This window comes from Bison bison, unplaced genomic scaffold (assembly GCF_000754665.1).
Source record: "Bison bison bison isolate TAMUID 2011002044 unplaced genomic scaffold, Bison_UMD1.0 scf7180017864181, whole genome shotgun sequence".
Classification (NCBI taxonomy): Eukaryota; Metazoa; Chordata; class Mammalia; order Artiodactyla; family Bovidae; genus Bison; species Bison bison.
The window spans coordinates 990,166-1,002,004 of NW_011494753.1; the positions used below are offsets into that span (position 1 = coordinate 990,166).

Sequence of the window (11,839 nt, forward strand, 5' to 3'; positions counted from 1 at the left end):
CTGGACAATGGGCCATTCCCTCATCTCAACCATGTTAATGGCAGTTCTGGGTCCCCACCTGGCCATCAGAAGTACCGTCCAGCCTCATTACTCACTGATTCTGTATGTGTAAGTTCATTAACAGTTCATTTGTAACCTCCAAATCAGTAGTCGGAGAGGTTTTGAGGGGTCACCTGAGGACACACACAGGGTGGCAGAAAATTTGAATCTCAGGTTTAGGTGGTCCTCAGAGTGTCTCCTGGTGTGGGTTCCCTGGTGTACGCTTTGGGGTCCCCTGGTTGGACTGTGAGCATGGGCCTCTAGGTTGATTGGAGGCAGGCTGGATCTCCGTGTATTTCCAATCCTGCCTGGTGATATCTTTGGATTCCATCCAGGGGAGACAAATAGTCACTAGTCCCAGGAGGGCATGCCGAGCCAGCCCTCTGCCTCTCACTGCCTTTGTGAGGCTGCCACGTGGCCCCTAAGAGACGGTCTCCCCAAGCCGGATGCCCCAGAGCAGGGTGCAGAGCCCCAGTTTAAATGGGACCAGGGTCTTCTCTCTGGGAGTATGGAGGACTTTGCAGGCAGATGCTTTACCTATGTTGGTTCCTGTCCGGGGGCAGAAGGGGTGGGCAGAAGGTAAATGGAAAGTCGGAGTGTGAAGAAACGGTGTATTGGGTGGGTAGCGAGCACAGATCATCTTGACGATGGTGGTGAGATTCTCTCTAAGACGGCATCTTTCTTTTTATAATCTTGACGAAAAATGTGCAATGTTTAAACACCATCATAGAATGAACATAACTGGGACTTGGGTCTTGCAAACGTCATAGTTGATTCTGTGCGCTTCTGGTAGTTATTTTCCCAACACGTTCCTGCAGTGATGTCTAGACGCTCTCTTGTTTCCTGGATGTTGTGTTAGCGATGCTTTCCTTTCACAGATATTCTCGGCTACTATCTGCCAGTTTTCTGCACAGTGCTCTCTTATCAGTTTGAAAGTCTGTTTTGTATTGAAGTGCTTCCCCGGGGGCTCAGATGGACAAGAACCCACCTGCCAGTGCAGGAGGTATAAAAGATGTGGGTTTGATCCCTGGGTCAGGAAGATCCCTTGGAGAAGGGAATGGCTATCCATTCCACTATTCTTGCCTGTAGAACCCCGTGGACAAGGGAGCCTGGTGGGCTATAGATTATGGGGTCACAAAGAGTCAGAAACGACTGAGCGACTAATACACTTTTGTATTTAATAGAAATTAACACTTCACTGTAATACATTGTAAATATGTTACTCCCAATGTGGTATCATTTTGCCTTTATTTGTTGTCTTTCTTTATGCAGAAATTTTACAGTTTTATAAAGTCAAACATGTCAATCACTTCCTTTATGGCATTTCCTTTTATGTCACCTTAGGGGTCGCTAAGAGTCGGACACGACTGAGCGACTTCACTTTCACTTTTCACTTTCATGTATTGGAGAAGGAAATGGCAACCCACTCCAGTGTTCTTGCCTGGAGAATCCCAGGGACAGGGAAGCCTGGTGGGCTGCTGTCTCTGGGCTTGCACAGAGTCGGACACGACTAAAGCGACTTAGCAGCAGCAGCAGCAGCAGACTCTCTCCACCTGAAGAATTTGAAGATTTGAGGGGTGTTTTGTTTTTCTAGTACTTGTTAGATAGAACCTTACTCTGCAAAAATTTAGATCTCTCATCTACTTGGAATTGTACGATGGGTTAAGGGGTGGAGTTTGCCCCCATGGGCTCTCTTTGCCACATCATGGAGTCAGCCTTCTGATTTTTTATGACATGAATACAAACCCTGGTATTTTCACTTTTCACAAGGCTTGTGAAATGCAGTGTGGGAAAGGGCAGAGGTGTGGGCTGAAGGAGATGAAGAGGGCTGCCGTGATCAGGGACCACGTGCAGGGGTCTTGGGTGGGCACTGGCCCGCTGCTGCTCACTATGGCCCCGGCTGTGAGCAGGGCTGTGAGCAGGGCTGTGAGCAGGGCTGTGGCTGTCTGTCAACTCAGGTGCAGTGTAGAAGTATGGTGGATTTGTACGTAGCAGTCCAGGTATCAGCCAGGGTTTGGAAATGCCTGACCTTTGCCTTCCAGGCAAGGGCAGCAGGTCAGAGCCAGATTCTCATCAGCTTTCCCATGTCAGGCTTTCTTTGTAGGCCCTGGGAACAAACTCGGAGAGCCAATCCCCATTTCCAAGGCCCACGAGCACATTTTTGGAATGGTCCTTATGAACGACTGGAGTGGTAATTATGGGGAGCCGGGCATCCTGGTATTGAGCATCCTGTGCACTCTTGGGTCTGGGGGAAGGCTGGGTGTTTGGGACACTTTTTGCAGAAGCCAAGGTGGTCTCCTGGCTCTGGTTTGGTCAGAGGCAGCAGGTGGTCAGTGGTTGAGAGCGCAGGCTTGGGTATCCAACAGACCTCTCGGCTCTGAGCTCTTGGCCAGTCACTTGACCTCTCTGAGCTCCAGTGTTCTTGTAAGTTGAACGGAGGGACATGACCAATATGTTTGAGCAATTTTGTGCCAGGCCCCAGGGCTGAACTCCTCCTGTGGACTCTCCTGCCAGATCCCAGTTGGGCACTAATAATATTTTTGTTGTTTAGTCACTAAGTCATGTCTGACTCTTGAGACCCGTTGGACTGTAGCCCACTAGGGTCCTCCATGGGATTCTCCAGGCAAGGATACTGGAGTGGGTTGCCATGCCCTTCTCCAAGGGATCTTCCCAACCCAGGGATTGAATCTACGTCTCTTATGACTGCTGCATTGGCAGGCACTTTACCACTAGTGCCAGCTGGGAAGCCCAATGATAATATTACTATTCCCATTTTACAGAGGTGAGGAATGAGGCACAGAGTGATTTCAGCTGGTTGCTGAGCTAAGATTTCAAACCAAACAGCTCCATTTCTGAGTTCGTCTCAACCCCTCTGCCTTATATAGGAGGAAACTGGTGCCAGGTATCCCAGGAACTATGAGGTTGAGATTCCAGACCCTTCATGAGGAAATATCCTGCCTGCACCTCCCTTTTAGTTAAACAGCAGGAAAACAAATATAATTTGTAAATACAGGAGTGCACAGAAGAGAATTAAGGAAGTGAACAAAGCAGGCAGATTTTATACCTTTTTACAAACAAATAATAAATTTGTAAACAACAGACAAAACACAGGATTTTGGGTCTGGGGTGCTAAATTATTGAAGAAGTAACAAGATTTGTTTGCAGTCTCTTCTTGGCCTTGAATTCCTGTCTTTTGTGACAAATATGTCTCTCTCCCTCCTGGTACTGGAAGAGTACTTTTCTTTTTCCTGCCCTTTGGTCATTTCACTCTTGGCCGCAGCCTGGCACGGTGACCTCAGAGGACCTCTGTCCTTGATCCCGGGGCAACCAGTTCATTGGGGTTGGAGCACCAGGGGTCAGCAAGGCTGAGCCAAGCGTCTGGTCCTTCGTCAAGGGGAGAGGGGAGACTTGGCCGGTGGCCCTGTCGGCTTCTGTCAGCCCTCCTTGTCCCTTCTCCTGTAGCTCGAGACATCCAGAAATGGGAGTACGTCCCACTTGGGCCGTTCCTTGGGAAGAGTTTTGGAACCACCATCTCTCCGTGGGTGGTGCCCATGGATGCCCTCATGCCCTTTGCTGTGTCCAACCCGGAGCAGGTAAGACGTCCTCTATGAGAAGTCCCAAACCCGGGCCCCTCTGCCTCCCAGCTGTTTACCCATCCAGTTTGGAGAGGGTCTGGAGGGTAAGTGCTGTGTCCCCAGCATGCCCACGTGCTTGGGGGTCTTGACTGCAGGGACCTCTAGGCAAGCATGGCGCCAGTCATTCTGCCTTGTTTTCCCTGTTCCTTGCACAGTTCTGGGAAAAAAACATGGAATTTTGTAACCTTTAGAATCCTCTGAGGCTACAGGAACTGGCCAGTTGGCAGGAGAAGGGGTCCCTTCCAGTATCACATTGCACAACCTCCCGGGTTGCCAAGTTGTGTTCTGTGTGATGGCGCCCCCTGGAGGCCGACTGACAGACTGCAGTGTGGAGTCAGACCACAGGGCATCCTGCTGCCGAGCCTCCTGGTCCCTGTACCACTGTCCTGGCCTGACTCCGGATCTTGGTCCTCACTCCTCAGGCTGTCACAGTCTGCTGCTGCCTCCATCCCATCACCCCCAGTGACCTCCACCAAAGTGCACTTGACCTTGACTGACGCCATGGTCTTGTGCCCTCTTCAGTATGGACCTCTTTGCTGTTGTCCAGTCGCTCAGTTGTATCTGACTCTGCGACCCCATGGACTGCTGCACACCAGACTTCCCTGTCCTTCACCATCTCCCGGAGTTTGCTCAAACTCATGTCCATCGAGTCTGTAATGCCATCCAACCATCTCATCCTCTGTCATCCCCTTCTCCTCTTGCCTTCAATCTTTCCCAGCATCAGGGTCTTTTTCAATGAGTCAGTTCTTCGCATCAGGTGGCCAAAGTGTTGGAGCTTCAGCTCTGGCATCGGTCCTTCCAGTGAATATTCCCAGGGTTGATTTCCCTTAGGATCGACTGGTTTGAAATTCTTTTGACCTTTTGGCAGCCCCCTACTGTTCCTAGACACTCTGCCCCTGGCTTCTGGCATGTGACCAGTCTCAGTCCTGTATCTTCTGCAATGCTCCAGTGGACTCTATTCTCCATGTGGGGGCAGCCCGGGCTGAGCGCTCAGCCTTGCTCTTCCCTCATTCCCAATCCTGCTCCCCTGAACATCTGACCCTGCTTGCTCATGGCCTCTGCCCCCACCTCACATGTGGCTCCCTGGACATGTCTCAGCCTGCTGTCTTCTCATGGAGCTGTACCGAAACACTGGGAGTCTTTCCCTGCAGACCAGTTCCTCGTGAGGCTCCGTCCTCCACCACTCCTGCCAGCATCTCCCTCCCCATCTTTTTCAGTCTCTGAGATTTGTCTCCTCCCTCCTCGGTGAGTCCCACTCTCCGAGGACTGCCTGGCCCGCAGTCACATCCCTGGCTTGTCCCCTCCAGGCTTTATCCCTGGTCCAGCTCTTTGCTCACAGGCACTGCTCACCCTCACCAAAGACCTTTGGGCTCTATCTCCTTATATACCAATCCTTCCCAAATACTGTTAAAGTGCAACCTTCAGGATTCTTGCCACTTGTGAATGATGACTTACTGAATGCTTTTCTTTTTCTTTCTTTTTATTTTCCCATCCCTACACTGGTTCTTTGGGCTTCCCTGGTGGCTCAGTGGTGAATCTCTCTGCCAATGCAAGAGAAGTGGGTTCAATCTCTGGGTTGGGAAGATCCCTTGGAGAAGGAAATGGCAACCCACTCCAGTATTCTTACCTGGAATATTCCATGGACAGATGAACCTGGTGGGCTACAGTCCATGGGGTTGCAAAAGAGTTGGTCATGACTTAGCAATTAAACAACAACAAGGGTTCTTTATATTGAGATTTTATGGTTACAACCCAAATAGTGCTAAAAAAGAATAAATCCATACACTGCAAAAATAGCCACAGAATTGTCTTAGATATAAATGTATGCAAACATCTGCAAAGGATGCAGGCTGAATGCTTTTCTTTAAAGCAGCTTCCATTTGAAAACATAGTATATTTAGAAAAGGAACTTCTAGGTCCCTATCCATGTAACTAGCCACCAAGTCAATCATGAAAAGAAACACATAATCATGAAAATAAAGTCACCCCACATTAGCTCATGGATCACTAGGGAGTCACAGATGGCTCTTGGGGGAGACATTGCTTTTGGACAAAGTACAGACCTTCTGGCCTGGCTGTCAAAGTGGCCTGTATCGCTGAGTCCAGGAGCACCAGGGGGACTGTGCACCCTTTGTTGATCACCCTGTCTTCTGCCACCCTCACCCCCCAGTGTCCAGGGACACAGCACTGTCCTGGAAAGAGGGGATGCCCCTTCTTCTCAGGTCGTCCTGGCCAGCTGCTCTGCGGTGGGGCCAGCCTGGCCAGCTCGGCCAGCCAACCCAGCCCCTCTGTGTTCCTCTGCCCTCACAGGACCCCAAGCCCCTGCCGTATCTCTGCCATGACCAGCCCTACACATTCGACATCAACCTCTCTGTTGCCCTGAAAGGTACTGCCTGGGGGTCAGAGGCTGTGTCAAACTGGGTGGACCCCTGAGGCTGCTCGGCTGGGCTGAGTTAAAGGCCAGTGGATCAGTAGTGAGAGAGCCCAGCTTTGAAGGCTACAGCTGAAGTTCAAGTCTTGGTTCTTCCCCTGACCAGCTCTGGGACTTTGGGCATATTACTGAATCTGTCTGTTACTAAATCTGTCTGGTTTGTCACCTGGCAGTGGGATAATGATGGTATTGACTTCTCTGTGGAAGTCCCCCAGCTCTGAGACCCTAGCCTATGAGCTTATTGGTTCATAGACTCTTTAGGTGGAGTCATATTAGACAATGGAAAGCCTAAGCCACAAAAGGGTTCCCCTTACAAGGTGGGATCCCCACTCCTTGATTAATGGAATTAAGTTTTCTGGTCAATGTTACTTGTCTTCCTAACAGGAGAAGGAATGAGCCAGGCAGCTACCATATGCAGGTCTAATTTTAAGGTAAGCTTTAAGGCTGGGCAGACTGCTTTTGGAGACGGGGGAGACCTTTCTTCCTGGCAGGACCAGGAGAAAAGCATCCATGTCGGGATGTGATGATGGGTCAGCGTGTGGTGGGTTGTTTCCATTTTTTTGGTAGAGCTACTGTGAACAGTCTAGTCGATGTCTCTGTGTGCATGAATGTGCATATGTCTGGATATCCAGGGATAGAAGTGCTGGGTCATAGAGGGTGTATATCCATACTTGGCTGAGGAGTCCTTCCAGAGACCTTGCCAAAGGGCTTGTTACAATTTGCACTCACCACGGGCAGCATCTGACATTTCGGCTGCTCCACATCCTGGTCAACAGGTGAGCCACTGGCATTTTCATTTCAGCTGTTCTGGGGATTGTGATTTCGCTTTGCATCTCCCTAAAGATGAATGCTGGGAAAGACCAAGGGCAGGAGGAGAAGGGGGCGGCAGAGGATGAGATGGTTGGATGGCATCACCGACTCAAAGCACATGAGTCTGAGCAAACTCCAGGAGATAGTGAAGGACAGGGAAGCCTTGGCGTGCTGCAGTCCCTGGGGTTGCAAAGAATCGGACATGACTGAGTGACTGAACAACAGTGACAAGGACGAATGCAGCTGGGCATCCTGTCATATGTTTGCTGACCACTGAACATCCTCTGATTCAATGTATTCCTGTTTCTTCTAGTCTCCCTCTTAATTTAACTTTATTCTGGGCTCCTTAGGCTGCTAAGAAGGAATGGGGGAGCCTGCTTAAGGGAGCTTTTGTGCAAAAATCCATTTCTGAGGTTTCCTTTTCCTGGGTGTGTAGCTTCAGGAGGGGCAGACCTGAGGAGCTGTGGGCTTGAGGCTCAGGAGTGCAGCCCCTGAGATGCTCAGCGGGCACATGGTCCTTGGTCACTTCCCACCAGGCCTGACCTCCCGTAGTGCTCCCTCATCCTTTAGGCTGCTCTGAGGTTCTGTTTGAGTTGTTCAGCTCTGTTGCCCAGTGTCTGTTCCAAGGCCTGAGGTCTTTGCTCACGAGACACTTTTGCTCTAGTGAGGACCTAGACCTTGTCAACTCAGGACTCTGGGGTGATTTCAGGACAAAGTGGGATTATGGACTCCTGAGCATGCTGCACGTTGAGGGTCTGAGCAGTGAGGTTTGCAACTCCAGGAGTGCTTCTTGGAGAAGGTGGGTTAGGGTTGGGCTAAAAGGAGCCCAGGAGCTAGGGCTCTAGCTGGTGAAGGGGCAGGGAGAGAACTGGGGTAGGTCACAGGGTAAGTGCAGGAGGACAGCTTGTCCTTGCTCTAGGGACTGGGAGAGAGCCTGGGGCGGGCTGCTGTGAGTGGGGCTGGCTGCTCCGGGCAGCTCAGGAGAAGCCTGTCCTGCCCGTCCCCGTCTCTGTGTCCTCGCCCGCAGTACATGTACTGGACAATGCTGCAGCAGCTCACCCACCACTCTGTCAATGGCTGCAACCTGCAGCCGGGCGACCTCTTGGCTTCTGGAACCATCAGCGGGCCGGTGAGTATGTGATTGGTTCCCCTGGGAGCTGCCTGCATGGAGCATCCCTATTCCCTGTACAGACTGGAAGGTTCTCCCTTGAGAGGGGAGTCCAGCCTGAGCATGCATATCTTACGACCCTGTCCACCTCATAGCTTCATCCATCTCTGGGTGCAGAAGGGGCTCCTTTTTCAAATGCAGAAGAGATCGGGATAGGGGAGAGAGGCTGTCTCTGTCTACTGGGGGGAGTGAGAATGACACAGGGGGCCACTGTTGTATCTGGTTGTCACCACCTCACAGCACATCCTTCCAGGATGAGGTGGCCCCACTGCTACCCGCCCCCACCATGAACCTTTGGTGATGACTTTGGTTGGTGCACGGACTAGCCACTTCCTGCAAGGCCAGACCTCAGGCTCTTTTTGATGGAAAGTCTCTTCCTAGCAGGGGGGTGGGGTGGGGGGGGTGCCAAGCATAACAGCATCTGGGTAAGCCCCAGCCTCCAGAGTGGGCAGGGGCCTGGCAGGTGCCTGGCAGGATGGGCCTGGGCAGGTTGGCCCAGCATCCCCCCAACGCCCAAGTCCTGAATGAAGTAAGCAGGGCACGTAAGGTACCTGGACTTGAGGACATTTCCAGGGTGATTCCCACCAAGGCAGGGTCTCTGGGGGCTGTGGGGTCCCTTGCTCCTTCCCAGGCCTCACCCCTACCCCTCGCCTTGCTAACCACTGTCCACACCAGATCCGACCCACCCACCGTGATGGAAATGCCATGATGTAAATGCCTGTGACAACTTATTCCCCTTCTTGCTATGAAGGAGCCAGAGAGCTTCGGCTGCATGCTGGAGCTGTCGTGGAAGGGCACAAGGGCCGTAGAGCTGGGGAATGGCCAGACCAGGAAGTTCCTGCTGGATGGGGATGAAGTCATCATGACAGGTGAGGGAGGGCGCCAGGCCCACGGGCGGCATCTCCTCCTCGCCGTCCTCACCGTCTGCCGGGAAGCCATCTGTCCCAACTGTCCCCACTCCGGCCTTCCCGGCTCTGTGTCTGCTGCTTCTGGCCTTCACCCAAGCCCTGCCTGACAGGGACTGAAATGAAGTGAAGTGAAAGTCGCTCAGTTGTGTCCGACTCTTTGCGACCCCATGGACTATACATACAGCCCATGGAATTTTGTAGGCCAGAATACTGGACTGAGTAGCCATTCCCTTCTCCAAGGGATCTTCCCAACCCAGGGATCAAACCCAGGGCTCCCGCATTGCAGGCAGATTCTTTACCAGCTGAGCCACCAGGGAAGCCCAAGAATACTGGAGTGGGTATTCCCTGGGAATACCCTTCTCCAGGGGATCTTTGTGACTCAGAACTCGAACTGGGGTCTTTTGCATTGAAGGTGGATTCTTTACCCGCTGAACTACCAGGGAAGTCCCAGCTCTGTGTCTGCTTGTTCTGGCCTTCACCCCAGCCCTGCCTGCCAGGGACTGGCTTTATTTACTTTTAATCTTTTAATCAAGCTGTGTTGCATGTGGGATCTTAGTTCCCCGACCAGGAATCACACCCGTGTCCCCTGCAGTAAAAGCGCAAAATCTTAACCACTGGTCCACCAGGGAAGTCCCCGCCAAGAACTTTAAATCAGAGTCTTCCTGGAGCAAAAAGACCAAGGAAGTCCAGCTCAGTGTCTCCTTCCCCCCAGATCAAATTGATAAAATAATAGCAGGTTTCACATTTTGAACTTTGCAGTGCAGAGACCCTGTGCCTTCTGACCTTGTGCCCTTTGACCCTGTGCCTATTACCTGACTGAGTTAGTGACAAGATTTCTAGCGGCCCATTCTGAGGGGCTTCCCAGGTGCCTCAGCAGTAAAGAATCCACCTGCCAATGCAGGAGATGCAGGTTCGATCCCTTGGTTGGGAAGATGCCCTGGAGGAGGGCATGGCAACCCATGCCAGTATTCTTGCCTGGAGAATCCCCAAGGAGAGAGGAACCTGGAGGGCTACAGTCAACGGAGTCACAAAAGAGCTGGACATGACTGAGCGTATGAGCACGCACATTCCAAGCAGGTTAGGGCACCCTTACCCCTTGAGGGGCCATTATGCCTATCATTTAATATTGCTGGAGAGGAAGGCGCCACCATGGTCAGAGTCACACAGATTCAGGTTGGACTCCCACATCGCCAGTAGCCCTGGGACCTTCCTCAGGTTATTGAATCTTTCTGAGACTCAGTTGCCTTATCTTTAAAATGGAGCTAAGGATACAGTGCCTAGTCTCACAGCGTGGTTGTAAGGATGAGTTCAGTTCAGTTGCTCAGTTGTGTCCGACTCTGCGACCCCATGAACTGCAGCACGCCAGGCCTCCCTGTCCATCACCAACTCCCAGAGTCCACCCAAACCCATGTCCATCGAGTCGATGATGCCATGCAACCATCTCATCCTCTGCCATCCCCTTCTCCTCCTGCCCTCAATCTTTCCCAGCATCAGGGTCTTTTCCAATGAGTCGGCTCTTTGCATCAGGTGACCAAAGTATTGGAGTTTCAGTTTCAATGTCAGTCCTTCCAACGAACACCCAGGACTGATCTCCTTTAGGATGGACTGGTTGGATCTCCTTGCAGTCCAAGGGACTCTCAAGAGTCTTCTCCAACACCACAGTTCAAAAGCATCAATTCTTCGGCACTCAGCTTTCTTTATAGTCCAACTCTCACATCCATACATGACCACTGGAAAAACCATAGCCTTGACTAGACGGACCTTTGTTGGCAAAGTAATGTCTCTGCTTTTTAATATGCCATCTGCTGCTGCTAAGTCACTTCAGTCGTGTCTGACTCTGTGTGACCCCAGAGACAGCAGCCCACCAGGCTCCCCCGTCCCCGGGATTCTCCAGGCAAGAACACTGGAGTGGGTTGCCATTTCCTTCTCCAATGCATGAAAGTGAAAGTGAAGTCGCTCAGTCGTGTCCGACTCCTAGCGACCCCATGGACTGCAGCCCACCAGGCCCCTCCGTCCATGGGACTTTCCAGGCTGGAGCACTGGAGTGGGGTGCAATTGTCTTCTCTGAATATGCCATCTAGGTTGGTAATAACTTTCCTTTCAAGGAGTAAGTGTCTTTTAATTTCATGGCTGCAATCACAATCTGCAGTGATTTTGGAGCCCAGAAAAATAAAGTCAGCCACTGTTTCCACTGTTTCCCCATCTATTTGCCATGAAGTGATGGGACTGGATGCCATATCTTAAAGTCTTCTGGATGTTGAGCTTTAAGCCAACTTTTTCACTCTCCCTTTTAACTTTCATCAAGAGGCTCTTTAGTTCTTCTTCACTTTCTGCCATAAGGGTGGTGTCATCTGCATATCTGAGGTTATTGATATTTCTCCTGGCAATCTTGATTCCAGCTTGTGCTTCCTCCAGCCCAGCATTTCTCATAATGTACTCTGCATATAAGTTAAATAAGCAGGGTGACAATATATAGCCTTGACGTACTCCTTTTCCTATCTAGAACCAGTCTGTTGTTCCATGTCCAGTTCTAACTGTTGCTTCCTGACCTGCATACAGGTTTCTCAAGAGGCAGGTCAGGTGGTCTGGTATTCTCATCTCCTTCAGAATTTTCCACAGTTTATTGTGATCCACACAAAGGCTTTGGCATAGTCAATAAAGCAGAAATAGATGTTTTTCTGAAACTCCCTTGGTTTTTTGATGATCCAGCAGATGTTGGCAATTTGATCTCTGGTTCCTCTGCCTTTTCTAAAACCAGCTTGAACATCAGGAAGTTCACGGTTCACGTATTGCTGAAGCCTGGCTTGGAGAATTTTGAGCATCACTTTACTAGCGTGTGAGATGAGTG

General features: G+C 51.1%; 1 protein-coding gene across 1 annotated transcript in view; it reads left to right on the plus strand.

Moving 5' to 3' along the window:
- The window catches only part of FAH (fumarylacetoacetate hydrolase (fumarylacetoacetase)), a 30,882-nt gene that overhangs the window by 14,934 nt on the left and 4,109 nt on the right, over nt 1-11,839 (plus strand). The window contains exons 8-13 of the mRNA XM_010843229.1: nt 2,131-2,230; nt 3,502-3,632; nt 5,985-6,060; nt 6,490-6,536; nt 7,943-8,044; nt 8,835-8,952. Of these exons, the coding sequence (XP_010841531.1) occupies nt 2,131-2,230; nt 3,502-3,632; nt 5,985-6,060; nt 6,490-6,536; nt 7,943-8,044; nt 8,835-8,952 (574 nt within the window). The remainder of the gene's footprint in view (nt 1-2,130; nt 2,231-3,501; nt 3,633-5,984; nt 6,061-6,489; nt 6,537-7,942; nt 8,045-8,834; nt 8,953-11,839) is intronic.